The sequence below is a fragment of the Lagopus muta genome, chromosome 5 (genome assembly GCF_023343835.1).
Source record: "Lagopus muta isolate bLagMut1 chromosome 5, bLagMut1 primary, whole genome shotgun sequence".
NCBI classification, from domain to species: Eukaryota; Metazoa; Chordata; class Aves; order Galliformes; family Phasianidae; genus Lagopus; species Lagopus muta.
This window is the reverse complement of record NC_064437.1, coordinates 17,999,833-18,024,872: the sequence shown is the minus strand read 5'-3', so window position 1 is coordinate 18,024,872 and position 25,040 is coordinate 17,999,833. Positions and strand designations below refer to the sequence as shown.

Below are 25,040 nucleotides of genomic sequence, written 5' to 3'. Positions count from 1 at the left end.
TTGAATAAATTTTGTCTGAAGAGTTGTGATTCCAGTAAGAGTAACTGACTTGATTGTATCTCAGCCTATTTGGCTCAAAATAAAAATAGGTTTGAGCTCTTGCATCAAAATTCACAAAAAGATTTTGAATACTCCAAATTTCATATTGAATCTGGCTCTTGATACACTTAATATTTGATATTAGAGCACATTTCAGGAAGAAAGCTTTTTTTTTTCCAACATATGTATTTATAAAGACAATAGAAGGTCAGCTACTGTAAGTGGTTTTAAAGGATATAAAATGGTTTCAGTTTTAGATCCAGTACCTCTCCAATGGTATATTCTTTTTTCAGAAATGAAACCTGGAATTTCCACAGCTTGTTTTTTCTTTTCTGCCAGCATGAACTAAGAAAAAAGTAGGGACTTTTTATTAGCTGTTATTTTTTTGATAATGAACTTTTTGCTCCTTCTGTGAAATGAAAGAGACAACGCCTCTGAGTAGAAGTAATAAATCAGCTATTTTGTTGCCTATGCAAGTTATCACACTTCTATATCACATTATCCAGCATTTTATTTGTATTCTGGGTGTCCTCAAATGCTGTGCAGTTAAACTAACCAAACAGGAAATGGCATGCTGGTGAACTGGTGCCTGAGAAAGATCAAGAAGGAAGTATATATAAAGTATTTCAGAAATTCCAGAGAAGAGAAAGAAACATGAGAAATCTTTCTTGTTTCTTTCTTTACCTTTTTTTTTTTCCCAATAGATGACAAGTTACATGTGGAGCACAATTTAAGATGTTATGTGGGTTACAGGATATGTTTGTCTGTGGTTAGAGGAAAGTTACAATACTGGAAGAAGACACAATCCCTCAAACAGACCTGCAGGTAGATCTCATCCTTCCCATCCAGGTGTGAAAATTATAGGGAGACAGTGATGCTCTCCTCCCCAGCTTGGGGCAATGCAGAAATTGTACTATTGTCAGGTGGTAAGAAAGAAGTGGAAGGGAGTTAGAGAAAGAAAAGGGTCAGGGAAGTGCTGAGACTGAAAAATCAGTGGGCACTGAGGAAGGAAAAACAGTATATGACACATGTAGCAGATTGCTGAGTTCATTGTGAACTGAAAAGCTGAGGCTAGCAGATTGTCTGCTGTATAGGGCAGCAATATTAATGCATGTACTCCACGTACGTGATTCCTCATTAAAGGTGCTTGGTAATAAATGTAAATATAACAAATATATTTCTGTGTTGGGGCCCTATGTAGAAGTAATTACTCCAGCAGTAGGTATTTTTAGGAGAAATCACAAAAAGTGACTCAAGATGCTTATATTGGGCTGAAGTGGCATAGACATTTTATTATGGGCATAGGAAATCGGTCTGATTAAGCCATTTTTCTTCTTCTTTTTTTTTTTTTAAATCCCCTCTGCCAGGAGAGCAGGACTGACCCTCTTTTCCATAGGTCCTTGGACATAAATCACAAAAAAATCACAGAAAGAATGGCAAAGGTTTTAAGATACCAAATTCTGCACGGCTTTTAGCCTTTCAGCTTTCAGAATAGCCTCTGGTGCAGGAGATATGAGAAAAGTAGCGAAGAGTGTTTGAAGTGTTAAGTAACTAAAATGTTGCATAATGCACATTTTGTTCGAATAGCTCATTTAAGTCGTCATGAAGTCATGGTTTCTTTTGTCTTTTGCGGAAATTAAGTAAAATTTATCTTAAATATTTAATAGGATTGCAGAAGTATTGAATTAAAGCAAATGCTTATCACAGTTCTGATTAATCACAGTTTTCTTTTACATTCCAGAGCAAGTCTAAGCTAAGTTTCAGTTTCCTGAAGGATGTTTGTATTTTCTGACACCAGGCCAAAAATGATGTGTGCAATATTTTCAAACTGCCTTCTGAGACAATTTTTTTTATCTTGGTTTGTCCACCAAAGCCTGAGAAAAGTCTCTTTTGATTGCTAGATATACTGGAAAGCATGTATTTACATTCCAGTGCTTAAGTCTTTTAATTTCTTGTGCCTTTAATAATTTTTTTTTTGTATTACTGGTTACATTCCAGCATTCACTATGCTCTGCATGCGTCAGAATTTCTTACAGTTGATCCTGTAATACTTGTAAATGTACCTCTATTTTTTATCACCAGCATTGTGCTCTGTGATGTTTGAATAAAAAGCTAGTTTATCTGAACTCTTGTAAATCCCTAAAATTTGTCAGCTGCTTTCTGTTTTTGGATGGGACAGCGAAGCGAATTCTGATTATATCTGAATATCTGATTTCCCATTTGCAAATTGATGCTCAAGATGGTACAGGCAACAGTAAGCGTATGTTCTTTTCAAAGTACTAAGGAGGCTCACATCTGAGATGGGGGAAAGAGCAAATTTTAAGAAATTTCTGAATGTCTTGGGGCATGTATATGTCCTTTAATATGTATGGTCTAATCTTGCTCTTACCTATACTGTTGAAGATAAATCTAACTACTCAGTATAGTGGGGATTCCAACTCCTGTAAAGTTAATGGCAGCTGTCCAGCTTCATTTAGTGGAAGCTGGAACAGAGATATTTCCTGTTCCGTGTTATCTGATGAAGGGTTTGATTGTAGTCTTTTCAACATGCGGATATTGCCTTCTATATTTGTATTTTCTTGTATCTAGAAACCAGCTTCCCAGAAACAGGGAAATTTTGCCTTTTCTCCCTCAGCTTAGATTGTGATTATTGAGCTGTTAAAACAGAGAGAGTGTTAAAAAAAGAGGAGTTTCAACTCTTATTTCTCTCTATCTGTGATTAAAAAGTAATTATTTGCCACTCAACTGGGAGAATGTGCTTCCTTTTAACAAAACCTGATATGTGAAGTGAAATTGCATTCTGTAGTTGCTGTTATCTACTCCAGACAGATTTTGTTGTTGTTGTTGTTTTTTCTGGATTTTATGAACAGTACTATCAGAACAGTGGTTTTCCTGTATTTCATGACAGTTTTGGGAATTATTTTTTTTCCTCTAATAACAACAATAATAATGATAATAAATTAATATCTTATGGGATAATCCATTGTGATAGTTTCAGCTTTAGTGAGTTTTGTTTAGGCTCTCTTAGCTGCTTCATATTTTCCTGTTTTATTTCTTTTAGGTAATTCTTTTGTTCATTTGTTTATTGCTTATATTGAGTACTTTTGTTGCTATTGATTATTATTGTTTTGGAGATATGTTTTCAGCCTGAGATTACAATTTTAACAGTTTTATAATTTTTCCTCAAATCATTACATCTGTTGTATGCGATTATGTTGTGTGTTTAAAAAAAAAAGAAAAGCTTATTATTTTACCTTATCTTTGAGAGAGACATAAACATAATAATCACAATGTGCTTTGCTGTTTCTATAACAGCTTGTACTGCCCAACCATCCTTTGAGGATGAAAATGTAGGGGCAGTTGCAGGACTTCTGTAGTTCTTTCTGGTCCTACTCTCCCCTGTATCTGATATTTTAGAGCTTGTATTAGATTTGACTGTAAAGTCTGCATGGCTCAAAAAATATTAGGTCAGTGTCATGCTAACTTTTCAGCAAGTAAATTTCTTGAGCACTGATGGCATTATTACTTCAGCCTTTATTTTTCCAATGTATTACTCATCTACAAAATAGCAAAAGAAAGCTATGCTCTTTTTAAAATCTGCTTCATGATGATATTTCTTAGATGTCAAATACAGTCAAACTATTATGCCAAGTGATTTTCCTAACACATTCTAAAAGCAAGGATGTTTTGCACTGAATTTCTTGCTGCTTTTATCTAAGTCTGAAGACTTCTGTTAGCTGACTCCATTTTTAGGGATTAAAAATACTTAGCAACATGAGTAACATCACCTCTGAGAGTGGTAGTAGTCTTCAAAGAAAATACTGTGTTAGGGAACATTATTCATAAGATAATATTGTGAACTCTCAAAGCAAACAGTCCTACGAAAATATTTGAACTGAAAGCAAATCTGAATAACATTTCCATCATATAGTCCCATTCAATTACTTATAATTACCCATATCCATTCTCATTATTAAATGTTTGCAGGATCAGATCTTCTCTTACTATTTTTAACTGTACTAAGAACTATATTACAAGTGTTAATATTTGTTATCCTGAACTTTAAATTTTGTATTTAGAAGAAAGGGGAAAAAAAAGCAGCAGAGGGCGCTGAGGCCACCACACTTGGATCTCTTCCTACTCTGGATTTCCCCGTGCAGGGATTTCCCACTCCACTGAAAGAAAAGCCTTTATAAGGAGCACATGCAGCAACTAACAGTTGCAGAGCAGCAGCCTCTCAGTGTACTTCTTTGCAGGAAAGAAAGCAAAGCTTTTGAATCCTAATAACAGCAATCATAAATGTTAAAACAGATGGGAAGAACAAGCCAAACTGTGGTAATTATTTTGTATGTATTAATAACTGGTAAGTTGGGGAGGTTTATTTGCTTCATTTACTTTCAATTTTTATTACATGTAAAGTGAACTACTGTTTTGTTGCTATTTCTCTTTGTTGCGTTTGCTTTTACATTTCAGTGAATACAATGCTAATTAAGTAGTTCTTTCAGAATGTCAAGAAGTTTATTTCTGGCATTTCTTTGTAGCTTTTCTCTGCACGGTCACTTTCTTGTAGAGTTCAACTAAAAGACTGTCTAGGAGACAACTGTATTACATAACTGCATGTTTAGTTTTTACTGTCATCTCTGACAGTATCAGTCAAGTTTGATACCAGATATTCTCTTGAAAGTTACTTATCATCCCTTCCCTTATTTTACAATAAGATCTGCCTGGTTAGAAAAGTTAGATTTTGCCTACAGTTCTATTTTCACTGGCCATATTGATTTATGCATTTCATGCAACAGAAGTGTCTTTTAGGGTCATCTCGGCTGTTAATTTAGGGGGAAAAAAAAAAGCAATTTTTATGGGATATTTTGAAGATATAAATCATTGTGCAATCTGTATTAGTTTAACTTCCACATAAATGTAAACTTGTAAAGTTGTGACCTGATATCACAGTAGGCCATGAGAAAACAAGAATTTTAACAGTGTTGCTGAATTTACGTATATTTCTCCTTGTTGTAGTTAAAGCTTTTGAAATGGAAGTTATACCAGCTGACAGAGTTGTTGCACAGATTGGAGAAACACTGATACTCACATGCAATACTACTGGCTGTGCATTACCAAAGTTTTCATGGAGAACCCAAATGGACTACCCCCTTGGAGGAAAAGTATACAACGACAAGACATACTCTACCTTAACTATGAGTCCAGTTAGTGCTGAAAATAATAATGATTATTTATGTACTGTCATCTGCAATAAAGAGAAAAAAGAGAAGAGTGTCAAAGTTGAACTTTACTGTAAGTAAAAATGCTCTTTAAGTAGTACTCATTTGCTAAATATTATATTTAAAAAATAAATGAATTTTTCCTAGATACTGTAGTTGGCAGTTGTCTGATAGTGCTAGGGTAAGGAGTCTGATATAACTCAACATACATTTCCTTGTAAAGATTCCTTTGTTTGTTTCTTCTCAGCCCCTGTCTGTTTAGCTTTTTACCCCGAAAATACTGTATATTCTCATTCTTCATAATACTTGAAAGCTTGAACATAGACTCCCCCAAATGTTTATAGAAGTCGAACAGAAAGAAACTGTGTGGTTTAGATGGACATAGATGGGAAACCTTCAAGTGCAGAGCACTTAATCAAAGTCTTGGCAGTATGCAGGGTTACAATTCAGATGTCTAAATTTGCCAGTATGAAAAAAGGGATGCTACTAGTGTATCTATCGTTACAGATCCCTCTGCGTATTTAGGTAACTGTGTCACTAATTAGGTGCCTTGCTGGATCTCATTAAATAATTTATGATCATATTCTAAAAAATTGTACAAATGCATTTCTTCTTAGTGTGTGAACTGCTATATATGTTCATATCAAGGTATATCTTGTTATAGAGTTGATATAAAGGTTGATATAAAGTTGTTATGCACCTTTAATCTTGAGTTGTTTAATGTCTGGACCCTGCTCTGATGTTGAGTCTAGGGCCCATCTCTGGTAGTCTAAAAAAGTGTGTTTTGTTCTTTTAGCTTTTCCCAGTGATCCTGTCATTAAGACCACTGCATCTTTAGTTGTTGGAGAAACTGCCACTGTCATCTGTAAAGTGCATGATGTGTTTCCTTCTGATCACCTGGAATTACTCCTAAAGAAAGAGGAACATATTCTTCATAGCAAAACTTTTGAAGGAGATGTCTGCACAAAAGCAGAAACCAAGACTGTGGCATACTCATTTAACCTCACGACTGAAGACAATGGTAAAGAGATTACTTGTGTGGCCAGATTACAAATTGCTGGTATGGACTTTGAGCCCAATGAAAGGTCGACTTCTTTGAAACTGAATGCAAACTGTAAGTGTTTTTTTTATTAGGGCTTTCATATCAAATAGTGTTTTATGCTATGTTTTGTGGAATGGATTTATGAGGTTTGTGCATTTGTAATTTGCATTTTGTATTTACATAATCTATTTTCTGGTATCTATATTTAGATGCAGAAATATCATAAGTAGGATATACCTTTTATTTATTAAATGTTATCTCTAAGCACGATCTTCTAACATCTTTGTGAAACAGATTGTGTTTTCAGGTTTGAAGCCTAGGCCATGTAAGTTAAATGGTTTTATTCAGCAACAGTTAGTGAGAAACCTGTGCACATTGCCTTAGATACCTACTGTTCAGAATTTAGGCTGTCCTGTAAGAATTCATCTGTCACTTTCTTACCTAGGGCTCTGGTACTCAGTCAGAAAGTAAGACCACAAGAACAACAACAATAATATCCAGATAACCAATTATTTTTAAAATTCCCTTGGTATGCTTGGCACTTTCAAGTTTGTAGCCCTAAGCAGTAGGGAGACAAGTGTAAGAGTAAATAGAAAAACAAGTTATTTGTATGCATTGTGCCTAGTTTAGCTTTCAAACCTACAAACTCAGTGTCTTATCACATCTGGAAAAATCATTCCACTGTGTTATTGGTATCCATATGATTCTTTTTTTTTCTTGGTAGTGCATGCAGTACAACTGTAGAGAAGTTAATGTTAAAGATGTGCATATCATTCTCCATTAACATGCTAACCTTATCTTTCTTCTGTTCTTTTCCAGTTGGTCCACAAAATACTTTCATTAGTGCATCTCCGGGAAACTTATCAATGGAAGGACACTCTCTGAAACTTACTTGTGTGACTGAGAGTAATCCACCAGCACAAGTATTTTGGAGAAAACATCTGGCAAAGGAAACCATTCAGCATTTCGTAGAAAACAATGTTCTTTCTATTCCTCATGCCCATTTCACTGACTCAGGACAGTATATCTGTGAAGTAATTAATCCTGTAACTAATAAAACTGAGAAAGCAACTGTGAACATTGTTATAGAAGGTATAAGGCTTGCATTTAACTATTATTCAGTAACTAGTTTGTGGCTGCATATTGAGTTGAAAGTTGCTGAAACACTGATAAATAGGAAATTATTGGCCTTTCCTTTTATGTTTTCAGGATTTAACTTTTGATTCATTGCTGTTCCTTATGGGCTATGGTTTTCATTTCTATGCTTAATTTTCAGATAATTCTCTACTGCTGTGCATGTGTGCTTCTATACTTTTACTACAAAGCAATACTCAAAGCGATTAAGGAACCTGAAGAAATAGTGCTCTGGGGGACAGTTATTCCCTTGAAATGCCAGTGTCCATAGCATAGATTTCATAGGGACATCTCAGTCCCCTGCTTTGGAAAATAATCAAAAGGATTATATTTTGTTGTTGTTGTTATCAGTGTTACTGCTCCTGTTTCTGTAGAGCCAAATGTTTCAGATAGAATCTGGACAAAAACTAAATGACCAAATACTTGGGTGAGCAGTTCCTGATATTTTTAAAACCCTCTAACTTTAGTTCTATTTTATCCTATGCAGAAATAAAGTAACCAATTATTTTAAGTGGTTGGGAACAGCTTATCGACACATCCCACATTGTTATTTCATTTCTCCCATACTTATTTTTACCACATAAAATTTAAAATAAACATAAAATCCGTAATTTAGAACCATCTCAGGTGGAAGGAGGAGAACTCTCTACTCACTATTATGCGTTATGTCCATTCTGTCAAATTTTCTCCTTAAAGCAATCTAAGGAGGGCTTTTTCCAGCAGAGCATTGTGTAGAAACATTTTTCTTGAACTGTTGTAGAAGGTTCAGTGAAGAGTTCTGCAATATTTGGAGCACATGCATAATAAGAGAAAATGGAGTCAAAGGATGGCCCTAGTGCCACTGATATTTAGGTAGCTTTAAATAATAAAGTGTGAAATCTTTAATACAGATAACTTCTATGAAACTGAATTTCTCTCACTCCTTTTAATGGCAAATGTATGCTTGAGGCAAAGAGGCTACGTAGAGGGGTGCCTGTATTCTCTACTGTTGGCATAGCATCCAGTTAAAAGCATACTATATAAACAGAAAATGCATTGTGAAGATTTTCTGTGGAGATTATATTGCATCTTTGTCTTTCTTTTCAGTTACTACTTTGTATCCTGTTCTTGCAGTTTCCATTCAGGTTATGCCAAGTGCTGACTCCTCAACCTATAATCAGTTACAGCAGACTTTCTTTTCAGTAGTAAGCATATTCTTTTGCTTTAGTCCTGCTGCTGCTGTGCTGCTGTTTATTGAATGACAACAGTAATGTTGTGTAGGTGTAAGGCTCATTTCTGGCACTAATCCATCTCTTTAACTTTTTTTTTTTCCTTGTAGCTCCACCAAAAAATACAACACTAACGGTTTTCCCATCGAGTTCAGTGAAAGAAGGAGAAAGTGTTACCATCTCTTGCACAGCCACAGGTGTCCCAGCTGTTCAGATTATCCTAGAAAAGAAAATAGGTGGTGTGATCACAACCCTTAAAACAGAAGATGGCAAATACACCATAGAGAAGGCTCAGCTAAAGGATGCAGGAAAATATGAGTGCACATTCACTAACAAATTTGGAAATCGTTCTCTAGATGTAGAACTTGATGTCAAAGGTCAGTTAAAATAACTATTGTATAGAGTTATTATTTTTTTTTTTAATGGATGAGATGACAATGAAATGTCTTTAAAAATACTGAGATGTGTTGCACAGATTCTTGTGTGATATTAGTAGTTATGAAAACTTCTGTCTCGAATTTCAGAGCACAAAATAATCGCTTTTCCCCCACTTTTCCCCCAGACTCTAAAACAGGATTTAAAATTGTGGAACCAAGTGGAAAGATACTATTTTAGGACTTTCTTTGCCTTTTGTATTTCTTTTCTATTGAGGGAGCACATCAACCTCTGGGTCTGTTGGTCTGTGTCCTTTCATGAACACAAATGATTGAACAGTGAGTTTCAAACCAGAGGTGAAGGCTCAATATTATGTAAAAGATAAGCAAAATACCCCACCAATTTATAAAATGCTATTTCTGTCAGCTGCTGTTGACTGTGCTCTTTTAAGGACAGCTGGTGACAGTCCAAAACTACGCACTTGGAGATTATAGCAAATCCATTAACTGGATTAGTGCTTTGTATATGCAAACTTCATTGGATTGTTTTGTTCTTTTTGCTTCCATTTGTTGCTAAACTTTATGTTTCTTGTCAGTTCCTCCTCAGAATGTTACTGTGTTAGTTTATCCATCGGAAAATGTTAAAGAAGGAGAAAATATCACAATTGTGTGCAGCACATACAGTAACCCACCATCACGGATGATCCTGAAAAAGGTTAATCAAGAGAAAGAAATAATTCTACCAGTAGCCAATGGAACCTTTACGCTCTACAATGTCACCAAAAATGATACAGGCAGATATTTGCTTGATGTTTTCAATGAGGTTGGAAGCAACATCAAAGTGATAGAGATAGCTGTTGTAGGTAGGTAAATCTATTGTCTGAACTTATTTTGTTTGTATGTTCTAGTAGATTTTGTGACAAAGTAGGCAAAACGAGTTCCCGGATAATTTTTGCACAAAAATATTGAAGTTAACCTAAGAAAAAACCCTAAACCAACAACAGGAAAAATAAAACAACACAAAAACATCACAACAAAATGAAACAAAAAAGAATTCAAATGAAATAACAGAGCAACTGATGAGGATCTGCTTTATTTCACCTTCATATAGTCTGGATGTTGTCTCTGTTACATTAGTTGGCGCTGCAGCTCTAGAAAAAAGTGGATTCTAACCATTTTCCTTTGCGTTTTGTGAACAGGGAGGCTAACCCAGAGAGATCTAAATATTGAGCTTGTTAAACATGATCTTCTCCTGAAGCATTATATTTCCAGGAGGTGGAAGTATCCTTACATTGTTTACTGGGTGAAATAGATAGTATTCTTTTGTTATTCTTCAGAAACTCCATGGTATTCTTCATTGATGATATTAAGTGTGTTTGAACTTGTATAGCATGTTCAAGACCCAGATTCTGGCTAAGAATTATAGTGGTACTGTGGAGTTATTAAAGAGTAGAGAAACAGGGAACAGGTTTTGAAATGTGCTCTGTGGAAGAAAACTGAAAAAATGTTCCAGTTAAGGTCACTAAAATAACTCTACTTTTAGTTACACATTAAAATTTGTGTAAAAACTGATTCATATAACTTTTTGTATCCTTTTGTCTTCATTTTCAGGAAAATTGGAAAAACCAGATCAAATTATGCACCTGATTATTGCATTCTCCTGTGTAACAGCAGTAGCTATACCTGTGGTTGCAATTTTGATCTACGTGTCAAGAAAAGCAAAGATAAATGGATCCTACAGTCTTGTTAAAGCATTGAGGCTGAAAGTGTGATTGTGTGAATATATGTCTAAATAGTTCATAATAAGCAATGTTATTTATTGTTGTAACTCTTTCTACGCCTATTCCAAAACATGGTAGCAAACAAGTGATTTGAGAACAGTACTGTGAAATAGCAAATGAAATTTTTGGGGGCTTTAAGAGGTATTTCAGAATTTAAATTAAAGGGAAGGTTAGCAGCCTGTCTTAGGAGTAGGTATAGCACTTCTGCATTGAAGCGTGCTAAACCTAGAGTTCCTTGGAGAACTAGGTTTGTACATAGTGTATAAATTGTTACAAATACAAATAAACTGAATTTCAGTTTGTAAAATTGCAGTCTCTGCAGCTGTACATAGACATGTTGTTAATTCAATAATATAAATAAGCGTTATTTGAACTTACTGATTAATAATATTTTATTTTGTATTATTCTAAAGATTGAATGTTTTTAATATAGTCTTTTTGCTTGTGGCAATGTTTGGAAAATGTTCTCTTCTCACTTATTTTGCTGTAAACTGTGTACCTTCAAAGAAATCACACAATCACTGGGTTATACACATCTGATTATTTTAAATTAACTTAAGACCTCAAGACTCATTTGTGAAGCATTGTATTTTAGTTAGTGAAACATTATTATAAATATTACAGAGGAAGGGGCTGGAATTATAAAATAGATAGTTTTAGGACAGCTGAAGCATTTTTATAAGAATTAGTCATTCATAAATCAGTGACAAAATTCTGCTGCTTCATACTGAACAAATTAGACCCTTTATTTTGAATGTAAGCTGCCAATAAGTATGCTTTAGAGATTTCCACTACAAAATACAGTGTGTTTCTTCTAAATCCCCATAGTGATTCTTGCTTAATATGTTGTCAGAATACCTGCTTTCATACTTTCGTGCTTTCATATCCAGAAATCACCTGCTGTGATTTTGTTAGTTGAAAATGTAGTTACTTTTTACCTGTGGACTTCCTCTGATATTTGTAAACTTAAAGAGATCTTGGCGTAGGTTAGTATTACTAAAGAGAAAGCTTGTGTAGTTCTTAAGCACATTTCTGTAGAAGGAGTTATTGAAAGCTTACTATCCTTAGCAAAAGCAAGTTCTAGAGTCATGGGAAGTCCTGAGGCAAGCAAAGCAAAGGCACAAGCAAAGCAGGCAACCTAAGCAGAGAGAGAATCTATATGACCTCAGCCATGGTGGTGGTTGTTTCCTGAAGCAATGTCCTTCTCAGGCTGCTCACTGTGGAAAACCAAGTCACTTGTCTGACAATCAGTGCCTGTGTGCATTACCCTCCTTCGTGCCTCTTTTCATCACATTCTCTTTCCAGTGCTGGGAAAATGCCTATGAAAATAGTAGGTCTTCTGTGCAGAGGCAAAGATGAGAGGGAATGAGAAGTGGAATTTAATGTTATTCTCTGCTTGCCAGCAGTACTGCTTTGACTCATGTGGTTAGTGATGTTCACTGAAGATAAAACTCTACAAGGTACAAAGCAGTATTAAGTGATCAGGCATTGAGGTGTTGGAGTACTTTTACCCCCAGCTGCCTGGAGCCACTATGTTAGGGCACAACAATGGGGTGCTGGCTGCTCCAAACTTGCATGAAAATGCAAGATCAGAAATACATATATGAAAGGAATTTCTCTGTGTTATTTACTATCTACAAATGGTAGCACCTGCCCCCAACAGCAAAACAAACAGATGTCTTTTGATAGCTAGCTGCAGGATGAGGTGGGGTACAAATCTCTGTGTCTTCTTCATAGCATCTTCAGAAGTGCTTTGTGAACAGTAAATCATTTCATGCAGGGTCCTGTGCTTCTCTTCAGTTGGAATGGGAGCTTCGGAAAGTGAGAGTGTAGTAGAAAAAGAGAAGTATGGACTTGGCTTGAAGGAACATGAGCTTGAAGTAGGAGGGTGAAGAAAAGATTGAAGACAGAGAAGGAGGAGAGCTTTGATGGGCTCATGACATAAATTTCTTGGAGGTAATCCCATGCAGGTTTATTCTAATGTAAGGCATATCTCTCTGCTGACTTGTGAGCAAACCAGAAAGTATGATTTTTTTCCCTGTATGAAACTTCAGTGCATACACATTTTGTCTCCTGGATATAATTCTTGTTGCTGGAAGACCTGGAGAAAAAAAAAAAAGAAAAAAAAAGAAAAAAAAAGAAAAAACGGCATAGGATGTTTCAGTTTGGAGAGAATTCTGAAGAAGGAGAGGATATGACTGAAGTTTTCTAAATTGTGAAAGCAGTTAATAGCAAACAACAAATGCAAAATTTGTTTGCTAACTCATATGATGCCAGGACTGCAGGACCTCTGGACAAGTGGGAGGCTGGTTTAACAGAAATAATTGAAGGCGCTTCTTAATGCTAAATAATTGGAAGCTGCTATTGCTGGAGATTGTGATGGAAGGCAGTATCAATTGGTGTAGAAGGGAAATGGCGAAAAAATTGAGAACTAAAGCTCAAACAAAGCTAAAACAAATACTAAAGGGAATAGGCAAACATTCCTCAGGCCGGTTTTTCATGCTGACCTTAAGCAGTCACTCATAGTCACTCAGTGCTGGAAACATACAGCCATGGTGGAATGATTGGTCAGACCCGGAAAAGTATTTCAGCCTTATGACTTTCTCTGAGAGGGCTTGAGTGAGGTCTGCTTGGGTGAGGGATTTATTAGCTCTTGTGCTGTTTTCCTCTCTTCTGTAGTCTCTGAGAAGGAATAAAAAGAGAAGAGTGGGAGAGAAATACGAATCATCTTGCAACAGCACTTCTGCACTTCTGTATTTTTTCCTGGAAATTCCCCTCAGGTTCCCAGTGTATTTGTGATTTAGATGCACATCTTTATGTCTACATGACTTGTCTGCCCCCTCAGAGTCTCTATACTTAATAGCCAATTATGTCAATAGGGGTTGAACTTTGATTTCAGTAGGCCAGTTTCCATAAACATGAAGTGAGTAAGCAGAGCTTGCAGTGCTCATTTTAGGAGAGGCTTCTCTTGTGTGGGCAGCAAACTTCCTCTCCTTGAAATTATTAGGAACCTTACCAGGGAATCTCCTCCTCTACAGCCTGATTTTTGGTATTTCCCAGTGTGTTTCTTCATTTGGGCAGCAGCTTGTTTTATGGGGGTTGAAAGTTCATTGTCAAGTAACTTAACTTTTTGTTGAAAATCACAGAAGGGTTGTTATTTCTCCCTGTGCTATCTCTCATCATGTGCAAAGCCTCTGCCCTGGCAAAAAGGCATAAACAACAGCTCCAGCCTAGCAAGTGCTTTCAGGAAGGGTCTCGGCTGCCTGGAAGTCTAGGTAAGAGCCCCTGCTATGGGGCTTGCTTTTATGACTGACAGAATAATCTGTAGAGCAGAGGACTGTGAGGTTCACTCAGGTTTTCCCTGTGCAGTTACTTTATAGCTTGTAGAGTTGCCTTTTACCCTGTTGGCCTGTGCTCAAACACACCAGTTGTCCATGTGTTTATCCCAGCAATACTGTGGGACAGTGCTAAATGTTACAGGTAAAATGAGTCTAGATATTTAAAAGTGATTACAAAATCTGATTCCCTATATCCAGTTTGAGACATGCTCCTTTTAAAATGTTCAAATTGAAAAAGGTAACTTTTTAAATGCTTTCAAATGATTTTGTAGATACACTGAAGGGAATGTTTAATTTCTCCCATGGCAGAGGTTTTAGTTCAATTTGTTATCTCTTTGATAAACTAAACAAATTGAGTTGCTATAAGCCTACCTTTCTTTACAAAGTTACTTCTGTGGTGAATAAATAATCCTCACGGTCTTTTCTAAATCCGCTCTACTACTTCAACATACCAATTAACACATTAGCAAAACAGCAGTATATGATCTTGAACACTCCTCCATTTTTTTAGATTGTAAATTTTTTTATTGTTCTTCCATATTTGTTAAGGGCTTACAGTGGTGGAGACTTACTTAGTATATTAGTTGTAACTTTTTTAGTTTATTATTTTAACTGTGTTGTAACCCTGTGACATGGCTACCAGTTAAGCCACAAAGCTCTTTGCTGTAGCTAGTGAAACTTAGTAAATTGAACTAGCTTTTTACATCCTCATGCCTTCTGGTGCACGTGGGAGAAGAAAAAAAAACCAAACCATAGCACTGCATACGTTAGCACTATTTCTAATGTGCAGCTGAAAAGAAAACTTCAGGCTTGAGGTATAATGGCATCATATCTTGACCTCTAGTGTATGGGCTTACCCTCCACAAATAGTAGTTTTCTTGCTTCAATATCAGAAATAAAAATAACATGGAAATAAGGCTGCTTACATTTTTTAAACTGACAATACTTAAAGAAAAAAAAAATGTAAAATTTAGAAATGTATTTTTCCCTCTGTTTATCCAAGTATTGTAACACTAAAGTGAGGTAAAATGGCATAATTCTTTCCAGTTGAATGATTCATTTAAGTACTCCTATCTGAAAAGCATACAGACATAAACATTTTAGGGAGATAATTTATTTTTGTAGTTAAACTCAATGAAAAGGGAAGAAAAAATCCTTCTCATATACAGCATGCAATACTGGCACCACATTGTTGTTCTGTCTTTTGTTCTAGTTTATAATCAAAATGGCCTTCATGCTGATAAATGAACAGGAATGGAGCAGATAGCAAGACTTTGTTTGTGTTGATTAAAGAACGTTGTTTCTTTTGAGAAATTGTGACGGTGTTGGCATAAACCACTCTTTCCAGGTTGTCTAAATTTAAGTAAGAAGCAAGAACATGGGAAAACAGTGCTCTTCGTACTTTGTCTACCAGCCAAAAAAGTAGTATAGCTGTAGAAGAAGCTAAAGAAACGTATAGGATATAAGAGAATTTAGTTCCATGTCTAAAGGGTGGTGGTGGTGGTATTTTGTTTTTTGTTGTTGTTGTTAGCAAAGCCCTCTTGTTCCACAGACAAGTGAATTGGATTGTGATCTAATGGATTATCCATCTGCTCAGTCTTGGGCATGATTGAATAGTGAAGTGAAAGTAAGTACTAGCTGAGACTGATGCAGGCTCATCCCCAAGGTTTCTGCCATTTTCTATGAACATGCACATTTGGAATCAGACCCAGGAAAGGAAGTGACAGAGCAATTCCAGAAAGAGACAGTCAAAGGGAAAATACATAAACTACGACATGGAGTCTAAGAGCAACCACACTAGGTCAAAGCAAGATATTTTAACCAGAAGTGGGTGGAAGTGAATGCCTAAAATGGCTGTGGAAACATGAAGTGTATAGTAACATCTTCTCCAAATGCACTCCACACTTCCAGCTCTTTTGAAACTCAGCCTTATTGAGTTTGCTTCTCTGCATTCAGTGATTCGCAGTGGATTTGTTTTCAGTTTGTTTGTTTTGCCTCTTGATATTATGAAAATTTGCAGCATCCATGGCATCCTTGCTTGTAAGGCAGTAAAACACCACTTTGCAGGGTTCAATGTCCTGTACTGATTATGTCTGAGAGTTTGGAGTTTCTGTTTTATATTTCGGTTTGTCATCTTTTCAAAATGGAGGAAAGCTAGAGAAAGTTTGTGCAGTCTTTCAACACTAAACTATCTAGATTTCTAGATAATGTCATGGACTTAAGAGAATGTAACATGAGGAACTCTGCACAGCATTGCTGCAAGCTGTCAACAGCGGGAGGGAGGGATTTGACAGTGATCCTGCAAAGTATAAGTGGAGGGCTGAATGTGCAATATCTATAAAGGAGTAATTCTCCATGCAGTCTGCATTGCCAATGACTGTAGTTAATGTAGTACAAAAGAGTAATCAGAATTACTTTCACATTTGAAGAATTCTCACTTAGATGTTTAACATTGAAATTGTTTTCTTAAAGCAAATGTAAGCATATTGGATAATTACTTTCAAAAATAAGGTAGCATTTTGTATGATTTATCAAAATGAGTACATGAGTACAATAAACCAACAGCATGCAGCAAAGATGAAACGAGCTCCTTTTGTTGGTGCCTGTTAAGAGCGTGTGATCAGAGCTCAAGTCTGTGACACTTGAAAAGATAAGGTGTCAATTCTGAATCACAAAATTAACATCCCTGCCTGTAGTTAAATGATGAATAACTCTTTTTAGTTGTATCTTTCTTGCAGTTAAACTGTCAAGCACAGAAATCTGGAAAGTGTGTGATTTGAGTGTCTATTAAAAAGATCCATCCTTAAGTTCCAATTTTCTCCTGGAAAGAGACAGAAATCTGCAGTCTAGAGAAATTGAATGTAGTGCTGTGTATCTTCTAGATCATCCTGAGATATATTCCATACAAGAATTGTACACTAAAGCATCTTAAATTTCATATAATATAAATTGTTGATGCAATTCTTGATGATTTTCTAGAAGATATGCTGTAGGATTTACTAACTTTAAAGGCGTCACAATTAGATTGAATTAAAATCATTGATTTTTTGGAGAATATACTGACTAAAGGTTTAAAAGCCAAAGTAGGGGAAACTTTGTGGCTATAGTAGGCCTACTTTTGCATGTCATTTAATCTATTTTGCAACTTGGAGTTTGTAATCTACTAGTATGTTTAAACACTCTCATCAGACAGATAAAAAACACATCTTGGAAGGGCAAAGTGTGTTTTCTGGTCTTATCGCAGTCTTTTTATATTCTTCCACTTACCAGGGCCTAGAGAGAACAGTGTGTTGTCTGCGGTGTACAATAAAAAGACAAGGCATTATATTCAAAAGATACAACAATGAAATTTCCAGTTTTATGTGAGCAACAAATTGTTCATGGTAAGGATGGGTCAGCACCCAGAATGCGTTACTCAGCAGCAGTAGGACTTCTGTCATTGAGGATTTCTGCAGTCAAACTGGATAAGACCAAGGGTGACTTAACGTAACTTTAAATTTAGCTTTGCTTTGAGCAGGGCTGTGGACTTGATGAGGTTCCTGTGGTCACCTCATCTTAATTTTTTCTGAAACTCTGTTACAGAGCCTTCATAAGTTAACTTTGCTTACTTCATAGTGAACAATGTAATTGCCATGCAGGATTAAAAAAACCCATTTGAACAGTTCTTTGTTAATAAGCAGCAACCAAAGTTTCTTAGAAGGATGTGAGAAGCACCCCTGCAGGCAGCCACAGGCTTAAAAGCCGTACGCTTTTAAGGTATTAAGCATCTTTATCTCTCCAATATAAATTGCTTAAGTTTAAGTCTGCAGGCATAAGACTCTCTTCTAAATCACTAGCATTGGACATTTGTCTAAATGTCCAGTCTCTTTATGACTCCTGCTAAAGTACTGTCCTCAATTGCTTCCTGTGCATAACAGAGTTTAATTACATACTTTGTAAGAAGTATTTCCTTTTGTCTGTTTAAGATACTTCTGTCCACTTGTTTCTGAGATGCAATACAGGGAGACAGTAGTTTGTAATCTGCCATTTTTCTACTGTTCATTAATGTATGCAATTCTGTCATTTTCTCAATGAAAAAAAAAACCAACCCACCACTAAAATATCTCTTTTGGGCATTTATGTTGAGAAATGCTTTTCATTTGTCAGTAATTTCTGTAACCCTCTTGAAAACTGTTAGTGTAACTTCACCTTTCATAGTTGATCATCAATCTGGTATTTAGTATTCTAAGTGAAGCCCCATCATTTTTTTACCTTAATGAAATAATAATTTTGTTTGTATTATTCTGCATCTCATTCTTTGTATAACCTCATGTTATGGGATATGGCTGTCTAACGTCAACGAAGTCCAGCTTATACCAAAAGAGGATATTTCATACTTCTCATCCCTGTTCACCTATGGTAGGTGAAACAGAAAGTTGGCTATTACTGAGTATTAATATCTCATGCTCCCAAACCTTTTATTTTTCTTTTCTGTTGGGCTCACTTTTAACTGGGTAAGATCCTGCATCCAACTTGACACGTGGTCTTGTTACTATCTGGGCAAGTGCAGCCAAGTTAGGGGTAGTGATGGTCAGCACAGTGGCAGAGACATCTCTCCCAAACGTGCAGCACTTCACAGTCTCTGAATTCAGCTACTCTTGGTTTTGTGACCTGTTTTTTTAACCACAGATGCACACTCAGCAGAGATCTTTACTGAGCTTAGAACAGTGCTTGTTAATTGCTTATTTAGTAAAATGCATGCTAATCTAATGGCAGATTTTATAAACTCATCTAAACAGTCAGTGTTCAGCATGTCACCCTGAAAAATTTTTTGTAGAAAATCAAAGGCAGTTAGCTTCTTTCTGCAAGTCTTTGATATTTATGAAGCCTGACCTGGATTTTCCAAGTTGACTGTAAAATATTTTCCACTTCCTTGAACATCTTGAATGTATTTGATATCCACACTTAGGACTTCCTTTAGAGTATCCTGGACTGAAAATTGTGTTCAAATGAGAAGCATTGAAGGTTGTCTTAACATTCTCTTAAATGTAAAGACCTGCACTGTATATATAAATTAAATTAAGATGTGATGATGGCTGTCTCTCTCCTACCATTTTTCTGTAGTTCTTGGCATCCGCATCCCTTTTAGGATGCTGTAAATGGCATTTAGGATTAGCTATCCATAAATCACCTGTGTTATCAGAAGCCAGTTAAAATATTTATTTATCACCATGGACTTTTGTATCAACTTTTATTGTGCGAGAAGGTCAGAATGCTTTGTTTTTATAAGAATTGAGCAAAAGGGAAAAGCTTTCTGATACTGATGCATTAGCGCTTTTACACTAGCACTAGCATTCCATATAGAAAACACCTTTTCTACTCCTCTCCTGTTTGAAAGTTCTCACTGTTCTGGATTACCTGTTTTGTAATCACAGCAGTAGCATTCCAGGTGCAGCCCTAAACTCCAGTGTGTACTTCTTTGTGTTACTGATATACCACTTCTTGAATGTGTTCTTCCTCAGCAATGGCATTAACTGAGAGACAAGCTGGATGGAATGACTGGATGCTGGGTACACAGGACTTACCCAAGGCTGTGAGCTTTGTCAGGATGGTTTAATGTTCGTTACCTCTGGAGAAAGCCTGCTGTTTGGATCCTGGTGCTTCTTCCAAGGATTTTGGTGAGTAGATCTAAAACTGTAGATAAAGGTGTTCCCTGAGTTACTTTCAGCAGTTTTGCTGTGTAAGTGAAACATACTGATGTGTCAGCAGCTTCCCAGCATTGTTTTGAAACAGCAAATTGGTTAAGAACACATGCTATTTCTGTCATCCTCTATTCACTCACTGTTCAACAACAAAACAGAAAATTAAAACAAATTGGGTCAAAACCTGTGACACAAGAACATAAATCTACAGATTGCTGCTGCTTGTCTTCCAACATCTTCTCATAAAGAAATTGCTTAGAAAATATTTTGCCTTTGATATCTAAATTCAGCTGTTTTAAACACACATCTGTGTAATATCTAAATTTTTAATGTCAGATGTATCCTCTTAGAGAAATGTGATAATAGTTTGAAATGTCAGCCATACTTGCAGCTATTTAATTCCCTGACTTAAATTTGGGTGTGTGTCACCACCAACAATACTATTATTATTTGTTTCCAAGATTAAATGGGGAAATAATGTCTCTATTTTCTTACAATTGCAAAGCTGTCCCAGAATAGTTTTTAAGGGATCCTGAAACGTAATTTTTGACTCGTATTTTCTAATGCACCTTTTAGAAATTGAACTCAATTTTCTTCTGTATCCTGTCTTGTAACATTGCTTTGTCTTTCAGACGTATAAAAAGCCTTCATTTCTGTAAATCATTTTTTAGGCATTGGGAGAAAGATGATGGGACAGAATAGTGCTCTTCCTCATGCAGTAGCAGTTTGAATGCAGACAGATAAAATATACTTAGGACTTTTTATGCTGGGAAAGAGAATTTTCTGAAAATTAAGAAAGTTTGATCAAGTTTTCTTTAGTCTGTTTTGTGTCTGTGTGTGTGTGCATGAATTTTGCGTGTCATGGTTTAATTGAAGGTCAGTCTTAATTTATGAGAGAAAAGCCAGTTGTGTTATCTCCCCAGATGAAGCTGGAAAACCTCTGTAATGTAATGCAAGTAATTTTGTGAAATTTCCATCAGAGATTCCTAGCTTCAGCAGTTTTTGGCATATTCTGAGCAACACTCTGTCACCTGTACAAGGAAAACTGAATGAAGAACATTCTACTTTGAAAGATGTCTATTGTCTATGGTCCAATAGTTGTTATGCTACAGACTGTGAGGTTGTTCCAAGCCTCCATAAGTTTCCACGTACACAGCGGGGATAGTTTTGCTAGAATGGTGTTTGACTGTGTGTTCTAGACTTTTTTATCTTGCTTGAGCCAGAACTCATACATCATGCACCTACACATTGAATCTCATTTTGTCTAAATTGGTTGAGCCAAAGACGTTCCAGGAGAAGTGACTCAGGCATGAAGACTGCCTGGCTCAAATGAAAATCCTATCCCTCTAGATTTTGTGGGTGCTACTGGCTCCAGACACTCAAGCACAGCTTGAGCAGAAATTCAAGCACAGCTGCAGCATGACATATGCAAGCATGATTTCCTTCAGTTTTATGTGGTTTAAACAACAAATCACTTGATACAGTATATAGATATATCTGTAGGAAAATGTTTTTCTCCTCTGTAAATGGAGAAATAAGGTGAAATCCCATATTGCAATATTTTTTCTATTTCATAACATATCATTTACCGTAGCTCTTTTTGGAAGCATAGGCTAGTGCTTCATTTCTGGGATTCTCTCTCTGTAGAAATGAGCCTCTGTCAGTTACACTATAGAAGAGGCTTGCAGAGATGTCCTTGGATGCTTTTAGCAGCAATTGTTGTAGTTTGCAGGAAGTAAAATAGTTTTGCAAGGACTAAGGCCAGCTGGAGCCAGTCTGCACTTCTAATTCTGCAGTTTAACAATACTATAACATTGTAATGCTTCAGTAAGCTGTTGTGAATGTGAAAGGAGGAAGAAGTTGCGAAATAAAGGTAAATTTGGGGAGACCATGAGAAAAAGCTCACAAAGCAGGAAATAAATTAAGTGAAAGCAATGTATAGCAGATAAAATAGAAAAAAAGAACTGAAAGTACAAAATGTGACTTTTTTTTTTTTTTTTTTAAGTTTGATCCTACTTGTCTTAATTTCACTGTTCTTCTGCAAGTGAGTCTGCAAACTGGAGATGCTTTAATCTCCAGCAAACGGGCAACCAGTTTTTCACTTCTTCTCAGGTTCACATTCTATAGCGAGTGATGCGAAGAAAGTGAATTGTGACTATGGAATGAGAATGAGAAATAAAGAAAGGAGTGTGCCTGAACGAGACCATAATTCACATCTACTACATTTTCAGAATCTTTGTAGTATGTTATAAGATCGCTGCATTTCTTTTTTCAGTTATCCTTATTCTTTTCTGCTGAATTTTGGACTTGTTTATCTTATCCATACTGCTGATGTATCCAGAGCTGGAAACAGTTTGTCAGTGAAACTGGAAATTGCACTTCTTGCAGTGACATAGTGGCAGAAGCAGCTTTAGAGGAGCAATTGGATTGCAGTGGCTGGCTTTGAGACCCAAACTCGTGAGGAGTGAGAGGACTGGGCTTGATCTTGAGGCTTTATTGTGAACCAGGAAACCAGATGAAGTCTTGCTAATTACTACTGAGCCCTAAGTAGGGAACAATAACTGGGTATGTTCAAAACTCAGTTCTTCCTGCAGTCCTGCAGGGACAACTGTCCATCCATTTGTGATCTTGTAATCTGTCAGACCATCAGCCTTTCCATCAGGATAGAAGGAAACTCTTTAAGATCAGGACAAGAAGTGGTAGGTTTTCTTAATTTCTCAATGTGCAAGTTAAAGCACTGTCTGGGAAATAGGAACTTCATGTTTAATTTCTTCCTCTGCCAGAAAGGATTTAAATAGATTTCCAGTCAGTAACCACTACCTATTTATCAGGCTGTGGAAGAGAAGCTCTCTTCTCTTTCTGCATAATTACAGGAACAGCATGGGCATTTATACAAAAGAAAGTTTCATTGGTCCTGTTTGAACATCATTAAATTATCACTGAAAACACACATCTAAATTCTGCCTAAATCTGAGTTTGAGCTTGTCTCCTGATTGAGGGGCAAAGCATTTGAGTTATACTTATTTTAGAGCATGTATTACATAATAAACAGGATACAGAAATCTGGCTTGCAGTCAGAGAACAATAAATCTTTTGATCCTGGAGGTCACTGTCTTCTGGGATGGAAGCAAACAAATGTGCCCACAAGCACAGTTTCAAAATTATTTGTGCTGACTAGCCAAAATATGTTAAAAGCAAACTAGTTCAAAATTGCACTGACCTTTTCTCTATGACAGTTCTTACCATTCTTTTGGTTACTGTTATTGCTTTTTGAAAGTACTAAGGATTAAATATATTTCTGATGTTATAAAGTGTTCTTATTTAGTATATGACTTTTGGAACTATGCTAACCAACTGATAATATTCTATTTCATTACGGCTTATCACATCTGTTTTCAGCTGTGTAGGTTTTGCAGCTGATCAAAAAAAAAAAAGCAAACCTTTAATCTGTTGATGTAGGCAGAAGTAAAATCGTAATGTCAGCATTTTCATACTTTGTAGGGTACCTCAGCTGTAGGGGACTGGGTCGCACTGCAATAGTTGCAAATCTCAATGGGAGCACCAGCAGCCACTTCTAAAAATGAGGCAATACAAGTGTGTACATATATGTATGTCTACGAATGCATTACATCAGCTGTCCTTCTGAAAGGTACAAACTCTTAAAAATTTTGCTTCAGTAGTACGCCAAGTTTGAAAACTTTGTTCCAGCTGTCATTAATGCGGTGAAGGAAATCAGCACACTGAATGATGTCATCAATTAGCCACATAGGTCTTTCCTTAGCCTTCCAGCAAAACCAGCATCTGAAACTGATATTTTCTTTTTTGCATTTGATCTTTTTTTAAAAAATTTAAGCAATTACAAACAAATAAATAATTAAAATTAGACAGTTGAGAATTATTTTCAGAGATTTTTACATTTTTTTAACATTATTTTTTACAGAAAGAGAAAAAAATGATAATATTGTTTAAGTTCAGAAGACAATTGTTGTGTAGCAAAATCACTGGTAAAGTTGAGTAGCTGCAGTTCTAAGTTCAGAGCTATAATGCAGGGGATAATAAAAAGATGAAAGGTTTGAATGGGTGGAAGGCCTGGGATTTGCTGGGTTTTGCAGAATGTAATTATTTTTTAATTCTTCCTTTGAGCTCATACTGTTCGGCTTAACTCTGGTTCTTCCTTTACTGTTTTACATCTGATTATTTGATTATGGAAGCAAACTCTCCCACATAGAAGAGAATGCTAGCAATCTTGTTCTGGTAAGAGGTATTTATACAGCAATACCAAATACTTAAACATAATGGGGCCGCGTGCTTATCCTTGTTTCTGATGTCTTGCCCACTGCCTAAGGTCTGTCAGCACATGTTGATATTCACTGCTCAGTATGGGGCCAGTGCTTTCCAGTGCTGCTTCAAAGTTACTTCTTTGACTTATTTGGATATTCTGTGAATTTAATAGCAATAAACTGAGAATCTATTCAGTTATTATCTGAAAGCAGAATTTTCAATTCAAAGTTTCCTGTTCTAGTAGATAACTTATCATCATAGGATTAGCATACTGGATTTGGAAAGCACTGAGCAGAAAGACTCTTGTGCAGAGGAGAGGCTATAAAACTACCAAGAGGCATCTGGGTGGTACAAAAACTGGAAATCATGCAGCTTATAGTGTGAGCTTCTCCATATTTTTACTCATTAAGGATTTATAGCTTTTAAGTGGACTTACCAGTAGGTTTCCTAAACTCAGGAACTTTGTTCCTGAATGTACCAATAAATACAGGATTAAAGGAAAAATTCTGGTTCTGTTTAATTTTACAGAAGGCTGTGCTCCTAGTTGTTTTAGCTCATCCCTTACAAACTTTTCTGCTGTCAAATATTAGGGAAAGTAGTAGCAATGCTTTTTGATTTACCTATCTTACTTGATTTTTAGGTACTAATTTTACCTCCTATTCTCTCTAATAATGAACATAATGATTTTCTGTGTTTACACTGACTTGTTTTTAATTCAAAAAGATGTAGCACCACCTTGACCCTGATGTCTTATATGAAGGGGTCCAAAACTGGATGCAGCATTTTCAACATGGCCTAGAAAACAGTAAGTACTTTACTAACATCTTAGCGAAGAGACTGAAATCATAAGCTCAGAAGTAGTTACCAGCTGAAATACATTTAAGGATATGAGAACACAAGGTTCAAAGATAGACTTCTTGACAGTAATAGAGTTCAGTCA

The 25,040-nt window shown here is 36.1% G+C and overlaps 1 protein-coding gene across 1 annotated transcript; it reads left to right on the top strand.

Moving 5' to 3' along the window:
- Positions 1-4,203: 4,203 nt before the first annotated feature.
- Positions 4,204-19,629, top strand: VCAM1 (vascular cell adhesion molecule 1). Its single transcript, XM_048943890.1, has 7 exons — positions 4,204-4,402; positions 5,059-5,334; positions 6,058-6,375; positions 7,123-7,395; positions 8,756-9,022; positions 9,616-9,882; positions 10,631-19,629. The coding sequence occupies exons 1-7, from the start codon at positions 4,339-4,341 to the stop codon at positions 10,789-10,791; spliced, it is 1,626 nt and encodes a 541-aa protein (XP_048799847.1). The 5' UTR covers positions 4,204-4,338; the 3' UTR covers positions 10,792-19,629.
- The last annotated feature ends 5,411 nt before the right edge of the window (positions 19,630-25,040 follow it).

Coding starts and splice junctions, on each gene's coding strand:
- VCAM1 (XM_048943890.1), top strand. CDS start 4,339: ATGTTAAAACAGATGGGAAGAACAAGCCAAACTGTGGTAATTATTTTG. Junction 6,376..7,122: donor TTTGAAACTGAATGCAAACT/GTAAGTGTTTTT, acceptor GTTCTTTTCCAG/TTGGTCCACAAAATACTTTC. Junction 7,396..8,755: donor TGTGAACATTGTTATAGAAG/GTATAAGGCTTG, acceptor TTTTCCTTGTAG/CTCCACCAAAAAATACAACA.